At 41.7% G+C, this 21,353-nt stretch overlaps 1 protein-coding gene across 2 annotated transcripts in view; it reads right to left on the bottom strand.

Moving 5' to 3' along the window:
• EYA1 (EYA transcriptional coactivator and phosphatase 1) overlaps positions 1-20,371 on the bottom strand; it is a 159,752-nt gene extending 139,381 nt beyond the window's left edge. For both annotated transcript variants that reach the window (XM_071420946.1, XM_071420940.1), the window contains exons 1-2: positions 20,224-20,371; positions 8,064-8,171 (exon numbers count right to left, since the gene is read on the bottom strand). In XM_071420946.1, the coding sequence (XP_071277047.1) occupies positions 8,064-8,096 (33 nt within the window). In that variant the 5' untranslated portion in view covers positions 8,097-8,171; positions 20,224-20,371. The remainder of the gene's footprint in view (positions 1-8,063; positions 8,172-20,223) is intronic.
• Positions 20,372-21,353: the final 982 nt, after the last annotated feature.

Consider the following 21,353-nt stretch of genomic DNA (forward strand, 5'->3'; position numbering starts at 1 on the left):
GTGTCTGAAATGACTTACTCTGCTAGTTTCTTCTTTTAAAAGAGAATTAATAAAATAGATAAAACCATTTTTTTTTGTCTTCAAGCAATTTCATTCCTTGACTCATGACCACTAACAGCATTTACAGCTCTGTAAATTACAATCAGGATAATCAAATCCTGTGCTTTGGGGTAGGAGCTGACCTCCACAGGAGCTGGAAGAAATTTTCTCCCATGTGCTGCACTGCACAGTTGTAGAGGTGCATTGTCAGTACAATGGAAAGTCCACCCCGTGTGAATGGTGGTGGCAGAATATAAGGCTTTGAATGCCAAAAATGCCGAAATGACAAATTCTATGTGATTGATGAGAAATCCCTATGAAGCTTTCTATTCCTTGCCAGACTCTGCTGCTGTGCTGTGCACAGACCACGAGACCACTGAGTCTACGACTTCCAGGACAGTCTAGACAGTACAGCTCAGCAAGGCAGACAGAAATAGAGAAGAATCTCTTTCCTACCAAGTCTGAATTTAAATTTCTCCTGTTGTAAACAGCTCCTTGACTGACTAATCTTACCCCCAGCAAATATAATTTGATTTTACTGTAGCCATATATGTAAACATAATATGAGAAAATCATGGCATTAACATTATTAACTACTAACAAAATTATATTCCTCAAGTAAATGCTGGAACGTAACTTAATTTAATCTAATACAGTCCATGCACACAGACACACACAGACACACATATATAAACTCACACCAAAATAACATTAATTTAAACATCATGTTTCTGAAATCCACTAATCTGAGGTCAGTATATACATGATTGAAAACTGCATTTAAACAGGATTTCTTTGTCATTCTATTGTATTGTATTTTCTATTACCACAGGATAACAGTAAGAATTAATATTTCAGAGAAATATGAATTTGGGAGGAACTTTTATATTTCAATATCCCATGTAAAATAATAAACTAAAACTAGGAGTTTGTTCTGTATGTAGGAGCAATACCAGTGACAGCCACAGCCCAACCCAGTACCATAAATATTTAAGTGCCAGCTTGAACCTCCCATCTGCAGACATTGCTATCCATACAGTTATCAGGACACACATGTGAGCTGCACAGCATTGCTCCATGCCAAGAACCACCAAAGATGGCAGAGGGAAAAGGGTGAGTTGGTGACCAAAATCCTTGTCAAAATACTGTTTTAAGGAAACATAATTCTATTAAGCACAGGTAGAGCAGCTTCACTACTGGCTTAGTGACCCTTCTTACAGACAACATTCCTTCTGCTAGGAAGCTCCAGCTTACCTGCAAGTCAATGTCATGGGGATGAAGCTGAGTGCTGGAGTTGGTCTGTGTCATTAGTGTTGCAAAATACAGGGCTCTACCTATCCCATAAATATGCATGGTAAACTTGAGACCAAATTTACAAGAGAATGTCCCTAAAAAAGTTGCTGAAATCCATGTGATTGCTCCACACTGTCTTTAAAATGCACATTCAAGTAGCAGAGCATGAAATACCTGATCTGTAAAGTTTTCATTTTATTTCTAAATATTCACATTCTCTCTTTCTCCCTAGAAGTATTCATAGAAAATTTTGGGTTTATGTATACACCAAAATACTTCTCTTTTGTATCTGCAAGAGTACAAAATTGTATTAATTTCTACATTTACTCAAATGGCACCAGGACAGGGGGTGGAAGAAAACAGAAATGGCATGGAAGTCTTGGCATCTGAGTGACTACCCCAGCTTTTGAAGCAGCAACAGAAACACATCCTTTTAACTAGAAATTATTATTTCAAGAAAAACCATAAGCATTCCAGGTGGTGTCCAATTAATATTGCAAAAATATATTTTGTACTAAAGTTTTTTTATAGAAGTCAAATTCAAAAAACAGTTTAGGTATGTGCATGTACAAGTAAAGCAGCCTGTGTATGTGTGGGTGTGTAAATACCATATACCCAGATGCAAACCTTCAATGCATTAAGTAAACTTCAGCTTTATACCTTAGTACTCAATTCTGAGTCTGGTTACCTTCCGGATTGTTAAGTCTTTCTAAATTAGAACAAGCAATTTCTCTTTGTTTTACCTAATATTTGAAAATGGCAAAAAAGTCCCATGGGTCACTGAAAATTATCCCTTCATTCCTGCCGCCTGTTTCAAGTCAGTCAAAACATTCCAGACTTCAAAAGGGGGCTTTGCCTGCTTAGGCCATTTTGGTGTCCTTCTATGGTTGGCCTATGAGGGATTGGTTATTTGGATAAATTAGTTTGTGGAGCCTGCTGGCCTTCTAGAAGACCTCAGTGTCTGACTGCAAATTAGTTCTACCGAACATGTAGAAATCCCTGGGCAGACGAGAAGAAATAAATGGTGATAAAATCTAATACTACAATGTTTGTAATGTGATTTTATTCTGCTCTGTAGCTTGTAAGCAAAGCTAATGTTGAATTAAAAATTTTCAAATATAAAAATGCCCATGAAAGCACAAAATCAGATCAGTATCCGAGTCACAGCAGAGAAGGCTGGATGCCAACTTTAAAGTTAAGCTTCCTGCAGGAATCTTTTACAAGAGCAAACAAAAAACCTCCTGGTTTTCCACAGAATCAAGTAGGTATTTACATTACGGATGCACCCCTGCTTAAGCCAGGAAGTCACACAGTTGAATTCGGCTGGAGCTTGGGCTGTGAATAAACTGCTATGCAGTCTTTCAGTGCATAGTTGTACAACTGCCTAAGGAGAGTTTATCCTTAAGGAAGAGAAGTCAGAGAGCCAAAACTAACAAACATGGCTCCTCAAGCGGAACAATGGTCCAGAAAACCTAGTAAAAAAGAAAATAAACTTCACTGGCAGTTTGCTTTTTACTGTTAAGGGCTAAGCTACAACTTCATCAAGACTTTCAAGAAGAGACTCCATGCTGAATGGTTGCACACAGTGGCTGGAAAAAGTCAGATGGATTGTGTATTTCTCATATGCCCACTTTTACAAGTCATTTAAAAATGCCTCATGCTGTAACAAAGCAGAAGTTCCACCCCTCTGAGGAAACAAGGATTTGTGACCAAGATAAGTGGTGGTATCTGTTGATGGACCCCCAACAAAACCCCTGAAAGGTCTTGGTGACCTTGAGGAATATGCCCAATGCTACAAGCTGTGGGTAGCAGTACTTCTGTCAGTGCTGCAAGCACTGCTGCCTACAGCACTTTAGGATTTCTGCCACCAATGAGGAAAGGTACATTTTAAATGACAAGAATTTCTCCATGGACTTTCTGCAAACACAGATGAATGAAGAGCCTGTAGTGAATAATGTTTTCAAACTGTCCACAAACAGCTTACAATTTTCAGGAGTGTTTTCAGTAAAACCTTTTGAAAGAAAAAATTCTATTAATAGTTACTGATTGAGCAGTTGCCATAGACAGCCTAGCAGCAGCTCACTTCAATTTGGGGAACTTAAATACATCAGCTAGTTCCGGCTGTTCATTCTTTTTGACACTTACTGAGTGTAATAAGTGGGTTTTGTGGCTTATGTTTCCAATATTCTACCAATTGCAGATAGAGAGGGGAAGGGGAGTGGGAAGGGTGCAGGCGATTACATTTTATAGGCTCAGTTACAGATTGCAATTGCGTGGTGCTTGTTGGTTATTGCCTTGCAGAGCTTTCCAAAAAGGAAGCGTGTCACGCATTTCTTCAGAACAGGAGGGGAACACAGAGGGGAGAACTTTGCCAGTCTTTGACAAAAACTAGGCAGCACATGCATGACTTTCACAGTGACAACGCTCTAAGTTTTCAACCAAAGTTAAAATACTTCTATTTTCACTCTTCCTCCTCATAGACTTTGCTCCCTAATGTGACAAACAGGTAATGTGAGTAAGCATGACAAACATGTCATTGATGATGCTGTTCAAATGTGCAGGTCACCAGCCATGCCCTCAGGCACAGCCATGCCATCACCGTGGCCGTGGCCTCTGAAACCGCTCGAGAGTTGTGCTGCCGGATCCTGGCTCGCCTTGAAACAAAATGAACTTTCTAGCCCTTCTGGTAGTGAAGATAACCTTGAAAATGTGAAGAGAGTGTAATCTGATGCCTCAGTAAGACTGCAAGGAGCTTGAAACAAAGACAGAGAGATGTGAACTGCCCCAGCCATCTCTCTCTGGGCCCCATGGACTCAGCATTTCTGTGGTCGTGGAGTCTGGCATTTTTCCAAGATTCCACAGAATCTCGCATGTTTGCTGCAAAATTCATTATTTTGCTGCAGCCAGGTGCTGGATGTTTTTTGGTTTGGGTTTTTATTTTCTCCCTCCCCCTTTCTTGCTGAAACCAGCTACTTGCTCTGTGTCTTTCCACTAACAGAGGTAGGAGGTGAATTTTCGGTACAAAGTGCCGCTCTCTGGTACGTGGCATGGGAGAAGTGTCCAGGGAGCAGCAGGGAGGAGAAAGAAGTTGGAAATACACAGCCAGGCTGCCCAGAGTGCTGACTGAAAGCTGAGGTTTGGGGGCTGTGGGGGGAATCAGAGAAGACTGACTGCAGGAGTGGACCAAGAGCACCTCCTCTTTTGGCTCATTGGGTGCACACTATTTGGATATACCTTGACTGCTGAGGGCCTCAGAGTCTTCGCTCTGTTTTCCAGATGGGCAAACTCCATCATCAAAAACACTCCTTGCTGAAAATACTTCTTGGTGTGCAATTTTGCAATGAGAATTTTCAATTATGAGCCTGGACAGGGAAGGAATGAAAATTATTTTATGTTATATAATAACTTAATATTGCTACCAGAGAGAGAGTTATGGAAGAAAAGCCCTCCAAAACATCCCCAGAGGGTATAGTAATTGCTAAAAACATGCCCGTATTTACTTGTGAAAATTTTCTTGTGCTGAGTTTTGCAAATAAATAAACCCCACACATTAAAAAAAAAAAAACAAAGACAGGCAAATCAAATTAAATAAAATACCTGCTGACCTCTACGCTGCCTTTTTCGAGTTTTTTTAGAAGTCATCATCAGGGTACCTCTAACCACCTGGGTTATCATGCTGAATCTTATCAGTGTTTGTCATGTTTTTAGGGCTTCTGGAGGGTTTCTAGGGCAATAGATTCATGCCAATGCCAAGTTTGGAACTGGTAGACTTAGCCTACCACAAATACAAGCAATGATAATTTTGCATAATTTTTTTTAAATCAGTTTGGTATAAGATGTACTATTACACAGCCCCAGGCTCCTTACAATCAGAATTTCTCTAACACCCAAAATGACATTTTCATCTCAAAAATAATTAAAACAAGAGGTTGTTTTTTTTAATTTCTCAAGTATATTTGAGCAGTGGGACTTGTTGCAAATGACTGACAGACAGAAAAGCCCCTTCAGGATGGTGAAGAAAATACTAATTAAAAAAACCCAACCATTTGTTTCAGCTTGATGAAACATGAGTGAACCATCTTTGATAGGTGCATATATCATAAGCAAAAAAGCTTCAAAGTCTTTTTTGGACTTGGAAAGAAAGCAACAGAACTTCAGTGAAATTTTCAGACAGGATGAAATACTGACATCATCTGTCCAGCCAGCCTCAGGTTTGTGTTTTGCTTCTTTCTCAAGCATCCAGTAAAGGAAAGGCAGGGCAGACATAATGTTCAAGTCTGCAAGCCCAAGTTTGAAATTCATTTCCTACAGAATGTAAATCAAGCACATGATTATTAGTACAATTAGAACCATTTCTTGATTAGGAAATGGCTAAAATACTCTCTCAGCTGTGTGAGTGTAACAGAAGTGCAGAAGTGAATTTACTGGGCTTATTATGGAATCCTCTGCAGACATCAACACTGACAGGGTGTATTCCCAAGTGCAACACCATCCTCTTCCTCAAAAGAGAAATCTTGGCCAAAGACAATGGCAAAGCACTTCCTCATATACTCTCTCATACTGCTGTCTGATAACTTTTTTTACACTATCCAGCTTCATTTCTCAGTTGCTCAATAAAGCTCCTCCCTTATCCACACGTACCTGGAATTGCTTCCATCACATAGTTTGCATTGGCCAGTTGCAAAATTAAATTACCTTTCAATTGGTATGTGTAGGGAAGTTTTATTCTTTTTCTATGGACTAGCACCAGGTTTTCAAAGTCACTACAATGTGTTTGGGATCTTAAATCCCAAACAGGTTTGGTTTCTGGTTTCTAATTACAGAGTGCTAATCTATCCCTCACCCTCTCTTTCTTTCTATGCACACACACAGAGCAAACTAAACAAAAACCAATGTTCATGCCATCATCTTTATTTTCACAGAGACTATTTTGCCTTCTGATGACTGCTTTTAGGAAATCTCCCTGCTGGTCATGTGGCTGATGCAAATGCAGCAGACTGTTCAGTTATGAAAGACTTCAAGTGAGACCTAATTGAAGGATCTGATTCCAGGGTTTAATACCCCAATTTTAAACCTCTCCAATGACACTTTAATCAGAAAAGTCACACCCTGCCCTGTGTCATGTACCTTTGGGCACCTCAGTCCTCACCTACAGAAGCCTGAGTGCTGGTCAGTGCAGTAGGTCTATTCAGCAGTTACTGGCTTAGATTTTGATAATCCTGATAGCATCAACAACTACCACCCACTTGGGTAATGTGAAGGGAAACTCTGAGCAAATGCAGCATTTTACAGGCTCTCTGGACCAAGTGGTGAAAAGAAGGAATGGAATGAATAACCCCAACAGGAGTGCTGGTGGTGCCAAATCACGAACAAATATTTCCCTCAAAACTCCTGTCATGTTAAGTGACAGTTACATTTGTCATTACACACAGCCCCAGAACACAATCACCCAGCCCAAACCCTCCACAGCACACAAAGCCCAGGCTATGCCGGGCACACAGAGGGGAAGTTTTGCAGTGGAAGCCACAGAAAATCCTGACAGCATCAGGGAATGGCTTTTCATGCATGGAGGAAAGCCTGATTCCAAACAGAACGAGGAGCTTGGGTGGTGCTGAAAGCTCTGGCACGGCAACTGCAAACAGGACCATCCCTGTTTAGTGCCTGTTGGTAACCATGGCCACCCTTTCCCTGAAAGTTAACATGGTAGTAGCAGTGATGGATAAATACCCAAACATACACATAGAGACAAGACTGGAACAAATGAACATTGGAAAATAATCAAAGCCATATTGCTTCAGACAGCAAAAATTGCACTACACATGAAGTGTAACAAAAAACACACAACACAACAGGCTTGTTTTATCAAGGGGCTTGTTTTTTTCTATTCTGTTGCTACATGAAATGGAAGCATCAGGAAAACTGGATATAGAAACATAAAATACAAAGTGAAGAGTGAGAGAGAATAGACTACTGTCAAATGTAGAAAATAAACACATCAGGAAAAAATGCAGGAAATAAATCTAATTAAATTTACTAAATAGCTTTTGGACTTATTTTACAACTGATAAAAATAAGGTAATCTCAATGCGCACACTTTCTGTTAAACAATTCAGAATAAAAACATATATGTAGCATTTTGAATTTCACTGAGTGCCAAGAATGATGTCACAAATTAAACTAACAAATCCCAAACACACAACTAATCATTTGACCGTGCATTAAACATTCTTAATTGTGCTTGATAGTTTGCAAAATTTCTTATTATTGTGACTCTACAAACAGGCATTTACAACAAACAACGCTACTACATTTTTTGCCACTGTTCTTAAGACTTTGCAGCTAGGAGTTGCACTTACTTTTCCCAGAAGGAGTATTTGCATATATTCACAAAGGCAAAGAGAAATAACTTCAAATAATGGGATGAAAACTCTCCAACAGATAAAAATGTTAACACATAAACACAGCAGGCCAAATATTTCTTAGAGAAAGCAACAACCATCATTTTGTAATATGAATCACTGAGGACAAATATTTTAAAATCCATACTTAATTTTCTGTAGCTTTAGCACAAGCCTCCATCTCTCAATTAATTTCATCATTCCCTGCTTCTTCCAATCACTAAAAGTGCATGTAGCTCTCTTAAGACTTTCCTTTGCCCGGTTGCCACAGAAATAATTGCCTCTTTAAAAGCCACAACTTTTTTTCTCAGGACTGACAAGTTGTTTACTTACAGACTTCCCATTTATTCCCTCGGGGTCTTCCATTGAAGATTTCTCTTTCCAAATTATATTCAGGCTATTAGTTACAGGGAGCTTCAGACAGTGCTAGCACACACACACCTGTGGAAAAGACAGCACCACATCGTTGGATTAATTTGTTGGTATGAAACTAGGAGCTGATCTTCACTTCTGCAACTTTCCAGCAACTAACAAGTATTCACAAGTTGGGAGCAGTTGCCTTTGAAGAATTGAATCACTCTTGAAAATAAACACATAGCTGAGCTGTTTATTGCGAATCCATGCAAGCCAAAAGCAGGCAGCGAGAGCCCCGTTGTGCTCACTCTCTGCAGAAGAATAAAAGGCAGCCAGGAACGCTCCTACCGCCACTATTTCTGTGCCAACAACACATCTCTTCTTCTTTTTTTTCCTTTTTTTTTTCCCTTTAGGAAGCTCAGCCTTCCCCTGATATCTGTCAATGTCAATCGTACTTTAATGCTAAGAGGAAATAATAACAAAGCAATATGATTGTAGACTGAGCCAGGATAAAAAAGAAAATCCACAAAGTTTTCAAACGTTGCCCTCAAGCTAAGGATATTTTTATACTAAATCTCTTCAAGTTTACATTAGGTCACAGTCTTAGGCCTCATAAATTATAAATATGGGATGCTTTGTGTTCTCTCACCTTCAGAAAGGGTGCTCTTTGATGTTTAAAGTAACAGTGAAGTACTCAGATGAAACACCAAAAGCTTACCCTCCCAAACAGCTACCCAAAATATGGTTTCCTTCCTCCCTCCTTTAGAGTAAAATGCTGTAAACATCTTAAAATTCAGAATTATTCATTATTTAATTTAAACAAACCCAGCTAAATGCTCATTAGAAAAACTGGTGCTTTTTAAAAAATACATGGGGAAAAGGCTGTCCACAAAGAATAAAAATGAAAATGTGATTTATACACACAAACACATACACGTTATATATACACAGAAATGTGAATAACACTTTGCTCTTCTGTGACAGTTGAAGATATGGTCTGAAGACATTCTGTTTGTCCTAAAACCACTCTGTACAGGAAATACATATATTTTAGGATCAGGAACCAAAGTCTCTATCTTTCTACCTGGATAAGACTCTAGCAAGAAAGTAAAAAAATCCTTTCAAACCCAGTTTTTTGGACACTACTCACTGCACATATTTGGCTACTTCTATAAAATCTAAGCATTAAGAAAGTGTTAACAGGTCCACTCCACACCCTAAGGAAGATGCTAATATGAACCATGCTTCTGCAATGCATCCACTCCCTTCTTTCTGGTTTACAATTGAGAGATCAAATCCAGTCCTGCTCCTGCTGAGAACAATGGCCAATCTGCAATATTTCTGTGAAATCAGGGTTTGGTGCTTATATTTGTTCTGACACCAGATTATAGGTTAGAAAACTATTTATGGCTTTTAAAAGTGTCAATTAAAGTTAGGGAGGGAAAGGAAAAGATTTTTTTCTAACTTAAAAAAAAGAGAGAAGAAAACAGCCCTCTAACAATGCCCCACTCCTAAGCAATGACTGACATCTGTTTCAAAAACTCTTTTATTGCAAAACTCAATAAATGGAAAAACCGCACAAACTGAAAGTCTGCCACTTCAGCGAGGGAATAAAATGGAGCCTTTTCTAATGGAAAAATATTCAAAAGTCAATTGATGTAATGCTGGTATGGATGACCTGATGGATTTTCAGATCAGCAGTGCTCTCTTTACTAATGGAAAGAAAACTTTACAAAGACTGGTAATTTTCTCTTGAAGCCCAGAAGGAAAAAGCATATATGTTTTAGTGTATATTATAGTTCAGCCGTAATTAGGCGACCGAACTTGCAGGAACTGCTGTGGCAAATATTTTCTCTCTCTGGGAAAGATTCCTATAACACACCAGTGTTAAAAGAGCCTACTCTTGTAATTTCTGCTCTGACATATGCTGCACTTCATGTCTCTGCAAAAGAGGTTTACAAAAAGCTCCTATATATGTGGGCACCCACCCACACTGCTAGGGGCAATGACTTGTCTTGCTCAGGAGACACCAGAGATCGCTGGCAGCAGAATCAAGTCACAGTAACATGAAGGCCTAGATGTTAACACAGAACAGCTGATCCACAATGAAGTAATAATAATTAAGTCATTTTAATTTTGAAAAATTCAACTTTTAAACAAGAGCAACTTAGTTATCCTGATTCTAATTGCCATGTTAGGTTATTTTTAACCCTTAGTGAAGCTTTACAAAAACTAATTAAATTCCTTTGACATGTTAATGCATCAAAAAATATATCCAAATATATCTATTACATAGAAGCTGCTATATGCAAAATGTGCCATCAAATATGAGTAGGACAAAAATTCAATTTATTGAAAAAGACAAGATCTAAATTGAAGAGAAGTCATGAAAGCACATATCCTGTTTTATTTTTCTCTACTTCTTTGGAAGTCGTTTGCTTTGTAAATTATTATTACCATTAAATACACAACAGTATTAAGAGTCCCACCAGCTAAAGAAGTACTGTTGTACCAGGCACAATGACCAGCAGTCCTGTTTCCAAGCAGCTATTACCATTTAAAAGGGCATTAAAAGAACCCACAGAGAAGCACAGAAAGTGGTTTATGGGGGATTTCTGAAACGTTAGCCAGCGCTGTGCAATTTTCCCCACACACGCGGATCCCAACACGCGCCTTTGCCGCCAGGCACAGGGCGGCTGCCAGCCCCTCCCAGCAACGCTGCAGAGGTGGCAGAAGCTTGAACAAGCTCCTTCTCATGGAAGTGCTGTCCCCCTGTCCCCATCCCAGCGCCCACCTGAAAACCTGGCCAAAGCCAGTGGTGGATCACCCGGGAAGCAGATGTTAAAGACAGTCACTGATAAATGCTCTTCGGGCTGGGAGGTGCCGGTGGAGGCTGACCACTTGCAGAGAGAGTACCCAACACAAGGGTGACCGAAAAGTAACTGGCCATGGCTGACCCCTGGCACTTAGACACCTACATCTAAGGACAAGGAACCTGATTCTGTATGCTTGCCAAGCTGTTCTTCATAAAAGCTGTGCATTTCCCATGCAAGACCTCCACCACCACTAATCCACCTCTTGGAGCTGTCCCAGGGCTGCTGTAACACACCTTCAGCTGCACTGAGCCCCTGACAAAACTTACAGTGAGCAGAAACAGCACCAACACATTACCTTGGGCTGCCTTAGCCCGTCCATCACCAAGGAGAAGGAATTAAACTTTTCATCCTGTTCCTGTGCCACCAGCAAAATCAATCCTGTCTTACAACCTCCCGGCTGATTATGCCATTGCAAAGTCTCCAAGATAAGGTCATTTTTAGTGCCATCAGTGGTTTCTGCTTTGCTCTTACTTATTTTCTTATGCTTTCTCAGGAACTGATGGGATTTTTCCACTAACACTTTGAAAAAATTGTATCTCCCCAAACTATACACATTTGTTAGAAGAAAAAGAACCCCAAAAGCCACACGTGCTTTATCTTTTAGTAAAGAATATAACAGAAGAAGTTCTGAGACTGGGTGAAATGGCCTTTTTTTACCCTGTAGATGATAGCATGTGGTATTTTACAGTTAACGTGAGGAAACTCAATGGTTTTGATTTTAGGTGCTATATTTGGTAAATTTCCTTTAGGCACTTTCTAAAGACTCACAACATTCACTCCATTCCCAGGTAGGTCTCTCGTCCCCCACCCCCACTTCCTTTTAAGGTGTTACATTTGGCAGATAACCTGGGTAGCATTTAGAAAACAATTATTTCCAAATGCTGGGAAAGAAACTTGCCAAGTGTAACAGCTGAAAACCAAAAATAAAGAAAAAAAAAGAGGAAGGAAATAAAATGGAAGAGGAAAGGTATTTTTAAAAAATGAAATTTAGTAGGGACCTTTCAGCAGCTTTATAAACAATTAACTCCAGGGCTATGACTGAAGACCACCTCTGATTCAGCCTGGAATGCCTGCAGATGCAATACAGCATCTTGCCCTCCAGTGAGCCTCAGGGACTCCAGCAAAACAGATAGGTGCCCAGATGTGTGGGACCTACCATGCACACCTGCATGAAGGCATCCCACACCAACTGCAGAGCTGACACCGAGCAGACACAGACTCTGGGGGTGTGCAGACCCCCAGTCTGTTCTGTGGCCATGCAGCATGTAGGTAACACACTGAGAAACACCAGGGGGGGTAGGTCACCATTTCTGCACCCCAATAAACACCCATGGTCATCTCAACAGACCTTTTTTTCCACTACCATCAAACAGAAATACACCAAGTGTCAAGAGACTTGTGGCTGAAGTAAACCTGTGGGAGAGGAGGCTGAAAGTTTTCAGTTTTATTGATAAGGTTTCCTTTATATAAAATAGAACAAGCACTCTGGTGTCCTGGACAGGCATGTTTAAAACTCATAGCTCTTACACTCACTGTCAAGTTTAGGTCCAGCACCAAATAAATCTTGTTCTTTATAAGTAAATAACATAAATTTAGTATCAAGAATTTTGTTTTGCTCTCTAGGTAATCACTTTTAACTTTACTTTGAAGATTAAAACTATGGTATTTCCCTAACATTTTTAGCTTCACTGAGAAGTTAAAGTTCTGGTAAGGAAACATGAGGTCTCATCTGCCTACACAGCAATCTCACTGGGTGTTGAACCAGAATAACCAAGGAGACTCAAGAGCAAAAGCAGGCAAGAAATAAGGTAGAAATGAAGCACTATGAACACAAAAAATACATCACAGGCAAATTATATCAGTGACAGTCTGGGGAATACATCTGTGCTACTTTCTGAATCCTGATTACATTTATAAAATTTCTATCACACTGTAAGCCTAAATATGTCTTGAAGGAACAACTCAACAATAGAGTTTGTGCCCTATTTCTCCCATATACCATTAAATCATGAAAAAGGTGTTGAGAACACAAGGGCCACGATACTGGTTGAGACCAACAATCCTCCTGGTGCTGTCTCCAGCAACAGAAGAAGGAGGGCAAGAACAGAACAAGTATATGCCATTTTCACAGCATTTTCCCAGTTTCCTGCTATTTCAGCTCAGAGGGTTTCCTGAGACAGATGGAGTTCATCTGTGTAGCAATCCTCAGTACAACTCTCTCAAGTACTTTTCTATTCTCCTCCTGTAGCCTATGTAATTTTTTTTTATTTATTTATTTTTTTTTTTAGTTCCTAGCAGTTCTGAACATTCATTTTAGGGGAAATTACTGAGAACTGAACAAATTTTCTTGGAATTATCTTAGATGCCAAGAGCCCACTTCTGAAAGGGTCAGCCCAGAGCCGATCACCTTCCATGTAGAGCTACAACTATTTTAACTGAGGTTTAGCAGTTCCCATTTATATCTGCAGAATTTCACTTGTCATTTGATTGTCTACTGACTTGTCTCCTAAGGTCCTTGAGCAGTTCTTCACCACTCTCCTTGCTATTCACATCAAGTGGAAGAAACCTACAAAAATGATTCTGCTTGATTTGCACACTTATTGAGACCTTTGGAGAGTGGAGTGGGGATAACAGAAAAGTCCTACCTGAAGAAACAAACAAAGGCAAAAGATATTGGCATGTTTTTATGGGAATCTCCTGGTTGCCAATTTCAGCAAGCTCAGAAAAGCTCTCTGGTCTCCCAGCACTGGAAAAGATTGTCAAATACAAAGAAAACTCTCCTGGGGTGGAGACAGAAGCCTGAAAATGCGGTGTTCAAAAGTTAGAAGGGTAATGAGACTGGAGAACGGGAAAAAAATGAAGTAAATAATTTGCCATTGCTTTCACAAGATCTAAACCTGAAATATAACTGTTTCAAAAACTGTCTTCATGAAGTCTGAGTTGCTTCCCTCAGCCAATGGTCAGGAATGGTTTTGAACAGGAATTAGGACCTGGAATATGTTTCAGGTATGAGACCTGGTGCCTGCAAAGGACAAATTTCTAAGTTCAATCTCCCTCACACAAACATCCAACAGGGTGCCTCAGACAAGAAGCTCCACAAAAGGCTAAAGTGGGAGACATATCCATACAAAAATTTAAAGCAATAATGTTATTCTAAAAGCAGAGCTCTCCAAACATAGCAAAAGATCATATTTTTCATTGAATACTAAATGCACACAAAAGCCAAGCTGTAGAACAATGTTAAAATTATACTGGTTACTTGCTTGCCAGAATTTCTTTTCTAAATTACTTACAAAATTAATACTACATTTAAACTATCCAGTGGGATCAACTTATTTGTATCTGAAATGTAGGCTGAAACTGTTCAGCAGAAAAACACACTAACAGTTTAGGACAGGAAATAAAGAATGTTCTTTAGGTGAAAACATAAAAATTCTGCTTTTAAAAATTAATAAAATTACATTTTACAAGGTGAACTTTGCCTCAAATAAGGATTAAACAGCTTTCCCCTTAGCATTCCATAGGATCTTTATCATCAAAAAGTTAGATTTTCCCTGGTTTTATTTATATACCATTAACAAAGAATAAAACCAGAATGCAACAGCCAATTCCTTTGTCATCATGTCTTTGAGCAATGGATTTGTTTTTTGCTTTCTATGTGTCAAACAGGCTACAAAAGGTGGGGGGGATGAACAGATTAACACTATTAGGTGAAGTGTCATGGTTACTAAAAAATATGAAATACATACAAGAAAAATGTTGAGCTACAAATCATAACTTGCAACTGGAATACTTACCTAGCTCAGGAGAGAAGTGTAAGATACTTCACAAACAAAGCTTTCTTTCAACTCGTGTGGTTCTGTACAATGTAGTAATTATATATGTGCTTTAAGAAGCCTTTCTACACCTATTATAAATTTAGATTAAAGGTAGGGCATTACTTATTATTTTACATGTGCTTTTAAAGTAGTTTGTAAAATATATGAAGTCTATAAAAGTTTGTGGTCTAACAACAAGCAACTTGTCCTGCTTCTGCATAATTCAGTGCAAACAGGTAAAAGTTTGTTAGTTATAATTAATACAGGTCACATGTAGAGGTTTTAAGGTTTACACAGAGCAATTAAAGTAATTTTCCTCTAGGTGAAATGTCTAAGTTTTATAATTTTTAAAGGTTTTTTTTTTTTTTAATAAATCAGATAAATTTGAGTCTGAAGTTGTAACAACCTTCATTAAAACCTAGGCTTCCCCCAAGCTGGTAAAAGCATTCAAGTAAGAAACACTACCAGCAATATTTTCAGTAGTGGATGCCACAGCATCCCAGAGAGCAGCAAAATCCACCCAGAGAGATGGGTTACAGAAAGCATGGATGCAAGGGAGTCACCCTGGCTACAGAAAGCCAACGTTCAACCAGGAAATGCAGAGGCCAAAGCCTTGGCATCTCCTGGTGAGGGGGACCCAAGCATTGGGTCAGGGCCAGCTGAGGTCCCAGTGGTTCTGTGAGATCCCAGCTGCCTCTGGACCCCTCCTGCCCTTGGGAGCAGTGGAGTTGTCCTTGTGTGGCACAGAGCCACGTCTCTGGTGTCTCCATGGGAGTGCCACTTGCAGATCTCACAATGGATCAACCACCAAGGCAATGTGCACAGCAGGGACCTTCCTCACACCACTAGCAGCAAGGCTAAGGATGCTGCTGTCTTCTTCACAACAAGAAAACTTCCCTGTCTCTTGAGGTCCACCAAAATTTTCACTGGTGAGTCACAACAATCAGTGCAATGAGCAGGTTATTTTCAATCTTTACAACAGATCAATCTCTACAAATACTTCTGCTTCTCTTCATGCAGTAGAGGTACCAACTTGAAATTGGGATGAGTTTCACTAGTAGGTGCAAGTAGTCTATTTTCTTCATTTGGACTCATTTCTGAGAATGGGATCTCTTTCAACCTCTGTTAAATCCAAATGAAAGAGCATGAATAGTCCCAAACTGAGAAAACCAGAAGGCTGTACCACTAACTGTCAGATCTGTCAGTGTGAGATCCAACGGGACATTTAAAGGCACCACATCAGCCTAAGCATCTACAGCCATTTACACTTCCTTGTTTGTCTGTTTGTCTGCAAGCACTCTTGTGAATTACAGTAAAGACCCAGCTGCACCTTTAGCCATCTAAATACTCTTGGAAGCCTGGCCCATGGTCACCAGAAATACCCACAATTCACTAACTGAAAACTAGTTTTAAGGCAGAAGTGACACTGATTTTACCTAACAATGATGCCAACTTCCCTTCACGTTTCTGTTCTACATCCTCAAGCTCTTGCCCCTCAGGAGCAATCCCAGGGAAGGCACTGCCCAGCTCCCTGTGGGGCCATCCCTGCTGTCAGTGGGGTCAAGCAAGGAGGCACTGGCTGGGACCTCTCTCTCGTTTCTAGCCAGCAGTCACTCCTTATGAAATTAAACCCCACCAATACATTGTTGACAAATTTGGACAATTAGCATTGGAATCTAAGAGGGGAGAAGAAGAAAATTATTGTAGGAGTATTTATAGGACTCCAAATTCCTTGCAAAACAATGCTGAAACATTTTTGGTTTTTAGTGTTGTTCTGTTCAACTTTATCATATCTTTTTGACAGATGATATCCTTCTCCTCTGATTTCTTCCAGACTATGTTTTTATGAAAATGAATTCAGTAACTCCTCATTTTTAACATAATAAAAACTGAAAACTTAAGGATTTGGAATCTTGATAAATAGGTTTTGCTTATACAACTACACAAAGATGCATTTTGTGGTTTTTGTCAGCAAAAAATGCACCTAGTCAAGCAACAATATTTAGTTTCAGTTCTCCATGTCTCCAAACTGTATCTACCAATGAGAATGAACTCTATATACAGTCATTAAAAAAAACCCCAAAGACTCAAGAGCAAAACTCAGTAGAAATTAGGTAGTTAAATAAATCAGTCTGTCCTCCAGCAACAGGCACGCTTCTTAAGTGTTTGTTTATCCTAATAGTCTTGCAAGCTTTTTCACCATCACAGCTCAAGATGAAACTTTAATTATTGTTATATATTACTGACTATAGCAATATATTAAGTGGGAAGAACAGAACAGACACTAGTTATTAACTATAGAACACGATTTTTACAACTATTACAAAAATAGTTTAACTTATCAAATAATGCTATAGCTAAGTTTTAATAAATATTATTTAATAAATAATATTTCGTAATAAAGGAAAAAGTGAAGAATGAACTACACTATCATTTTGAACATAATATTTCACTTGCTTTTGAGAACAATATAACCTAAAACACAAAAAAAAGAAAATTTTATTCACACAACACCATGCAATCCCCTTCAATATTCAGATGATAAGGAGCTCAAGCTATTGAGCTGAGTAATTAAAATTCAAAATTTTCAGGAATTAGGCCAACTGCCTAAAGTAGCAGTAGGTGTGACTCGCTATGGAAACAGCATGGGAAGGACAGAGAAACAACTTGGAGTTGGAAAAGCTTTTAAAAGCATATGAAGTACCCAGCTGTGGCCTCCTTGATTTTAAGGACTTTACACACAATTTCCGTTCTTATAAATAAAAAGAGCTTTCTCCTAGCTCACTTTATTATGAGGGGAGCTGCAAAAACGCAGACCCACCTCACAGGGTGGGAGTTCATCGCGGGGATTTTTGCAGGCAGCCCAGCACAGAGGAGGGGGCCCTGGGCAGACTGGGGCACTGCCTGCCTGCCCGGGCTTTGATTAGGGACAGCAGCTGCCCCCAGCCCCACCAAGGGGTGCCCCTCTGGGGGTCACTGCCAGGCAGCCACAGCTCACTGTCACACCATCAAATCCAGGCAAACTTTGCTTGGTCCAACCATTAGAGCCTTTTCATGGTAGCTTCACCCGTATCACAGAATTCAATGGTAAATTCATATTTTTACTTCCTAGCTCCATGCAGTAGGATTAGCACTATCAGACTGAGGGAGAAGATATTCTGTGTCACAAAGGGAGGAAAAAAAAACAAAAAAAACCCACTAAAAGTGTCCAGACATTTGAGAAATCATTATCTTATGATGTTTGGTATATCAGATTAAACAGTCAAATAGAGTAAAAATGATAGAAAGGAAAAAAAATCTCAAGCTTCCTAACTCAATTTAAACTCTTCATTTTGTATCACTCTCCCTCTCTCTAAATCTAGAAGAAAAGGTTATTTTGAGCAATAATATTTTTGGATTCTATAATTAAGCAATTGAATGAGAGAAACAAAGAAAATAACGTAAAACTCTCAAAATGCACAGGATGCAAGAGGGCCCCAGTTTCTGGCTGACTAGGAGAAATTGTTCAAATGACCTCTGAAGATTTTACAATTCTCCTGCCAGAGTCCATCCCTCACCTTGCCCATAGTGACAAGTTTTGCAGCACAAGGAGGACAGAGCCACAAACAAACAAAAAAGAAAAGACTGCTTCGTCCTTTCTCATTCTACCATATTTGTGATTCACTTCACACGGGAAGATGTAGTTAATGAAGAAAATCAATAATGATACATCAAGCTTGGAATGAATAACACCAGTTATTGGTGCTATTGGTAACCATTGGTTATGGTCACCAAAGGAACCAGTGACTTCATTTCTACTTAGATGGGTTATAAATACTTTTATTGATGCTGTTATAATTTCTAAAACTTTAGGGAGTGGTAAACCATTCAGAAAGAGTAATCCATACATTTTAAAAGGTTGTTGAAGAACATGCATTCTTGTGTTTTACATCACACTTAAATCTACAGTGGAACAAGTTGTGTACAAGCTAGAACAAAGGTTTGGGAGGAACGTATCTAGACTAGCCTTCAGAAGATGTGCCAGCTACCTCCACGAGCTGCAGTCCTCAATTAGGGACATTTCCATACATATTGCCCTTCTGTCTCTTACTTTCTGCTGCAGCTGGACTACCTGCTCCTTGCCTACTCCATGATCCTACAACTACCCTCATTATGGTTCATGCTTACACAGCTTTTGGCAGAGAATGAACAGCTCTAATCTGGAAATTGTTTCATAGGGACTTTCCACACATCACTCTTTTTAAAGAACTTCTGACAGCACTGAATGACCATTTTCTCTTCTTATAACCATATTTTTATTTTAAACTATTATGGAAAGTGTGAGTCTTCAAACGTAGCAACTGTCTGGTGCTGCTGCTCATACTGCATTTTGCTGGAGCGTATGTAACAATTAACAGTGTTTTGCTACTAAAAGTCAATGGGAGCTACTCTTTGCAATTTAAACAACACTGTGCTGCTACCAATCTAATAGGGGGGAAAGGGGGAGGGAGAAGGGAGGGGGGGAGCCTACTGTTATATTTTCATAATTGAAGAAAACTCTGTGACAGAAAAACTGCCAATTTGAGTATAGTCTTAAATAACAGAGTATTTCCTGCAAAGAAATAAGCTTTATCTCCAGGATGAACAACAGAGACCAAAACCATTTCTTAAGTAGCCACATCCATCCATCTCTTTTAAGGTCTTAGGTGACGGCGGGAGAAATAAGAACCCCAGAAAGCGAGCTGAGGCAGGATACACCTGTGGGTGCACCCCCTCCCTGCTGCCCTGGCTCAGCGCTGTCCCCCCAGGTGCCGGGATGCGCGGAGCGGAGAGGGGGGATCAGCAGGCACCATCCCGGCGTTCCCCGACCCGCGGGAGGCAGGCAGCCGGCGGGGCCGTGCCCGGGACCCCGCTGCGGTCGCGCTCGGCGGGGTCGCCGTCGGTGCCCGGGCATCGGTCTCGTTTCCCCGTCCGTCCGTCGGAGGAGCTGCGCGCTCCCCGCTCCCCTGACACTTGCCGTGTCCACAGCCGGCAGCCCCGGGGAGCGGAGCGAAGGCGGACACGCTCACACACGGCGAAGCGTCCGCAGCCTGTGACCCTCCGACACCCAACCCGCGTCGTGTCACCCTCCGACACACAGCCCGCGTCGTGTCACCCTCCGACACACAGCCCGCGTCCAGCGCTGCCGCACCGCCCGGCGGCCCCGGCCGGCACCGGGGCTCCCGCGGCGCCGGGCGAGCCGCGCTCCGCCGCCCCTTCCCCTCCCACGCCGGGGCTCCGCGGCCTCGCCCCTCCCTCCCTCCTTCCCTCCCTCCCTCCGGCCGCCGGCCCCGCTCCGCTGCGCGCCCGCGCAACCCCCGGGGCTGAGCCGGCGCCTCCCGCCCGCCCCACGTGTCCGGCACCCCCGGCGGCGGGCACGGCTCGGCCCGGCCCGGCCCGGCCCGGCCCGGCCCGGCGCGCACTTACTCCGCGGGGCCTCCGGGGCGGCGGCGCGGGCCCGGCGGCTCCCCAGGAGCGGCGCCCGGCGGTAAGTTTCGAGGAGCGCGGAGCCGCGCTTGGCGGGGTGGGGTTTCGGGGAGGCGGCGGCGAGAAAACTTCCCTGGAGCGGCTCGACCGCCTCCTCCGCCTCCTCCCGCTGCCGCCGCCGCCGCCTCGCCCGGCGGCAGCACCGCGCCTGCCCGGCCGCGCCGCCCGCTGCCGCCGCTCTCGGCCCGCCGTCACACGGGAGAGCGCCGCCGGCCGCCCCCCATTCCCGCCCCGCCAACACACGCTTTTACAATTATTATTTTCTTTCCTTTTTTTTTTAATTTTTTTTTTTATTTTATTTTTTTTTAATTTCTGAGGATTTAGATGTTATTAGCGAGGGAAGGATAGGCCCTGAGGAATGCCGGCTTCCTGCAGCGCTGCGGGAGGTAAGGAGCGGCTGCAGGTTGCACAGCCGAGCCCAGCTGGCAGCTCCGCCGCTGTCTTGGCAGCGCCGGGCCCGCACGGTGGCAGTCGGAAAGGTCGGAAAGGTACCGGCAGCGTCCCCCGGCCCCAGGGGCTTGTCTGACACCGCTCCTCACCATCGTGGGTAAAGCCATCGCTTGAAGGCGCATAATGAGTCAAGGCGTCAAGGTCTGCTTGGGAATGCTGCACTGGGAGAAGCTGTGCTAGGCATATGGCACCTGATCCCGCGGACTTCTGATCATCCCTAAAATCCGAGCTTGTGTGCATCCACCCCTCCTCATTACCCATGAAGAGAGAAAGATGGGTCAGATTCCATCTGTCTTATGCTTCAGTTATAAAGTTATAAAGACTGCAGAACATCCTCTTCGCTTCCCCATCACAGGGACATGAACTCAGACCCTGCACGGGCATCCAAGTGCTATAACACAGGTGAAAGCCCTGCTCAGTCTGACTCCCTGTCCAGACACTGAAGCAAGCAGAGCTCTGGGACTTTTTTTACCTATAGTTGTAAATATGAACACTGCAGCCCAGGCCTTCTCGTCCTCCCTTTCTTCTCCCTTAAACCAGAAAGGAAAAAAAACCAAAAACGTAGCCATTGCTTCAAGTTCTTCCACTTCTTTGCCTTCAGTACATACTCTTCCACTATT

The sequence above is a fragment of the Agelaius tricolor genome, unplaced genomic scaffold (assembly GCF_023055355.1).
Source record: "Agelaius tricolor isolate 1412-34295 unplaced genomic scaffold, bAgeTri1.0.p SCAF_2, whole genome shotgun sequence".
NCBI classification, from domain to species: domain Eukaryota; kingdom Metazoa; phylum Chordata; class Aves; order Passeriformes; family Icteridae; genus Agelaius; species Agelaius tricolor.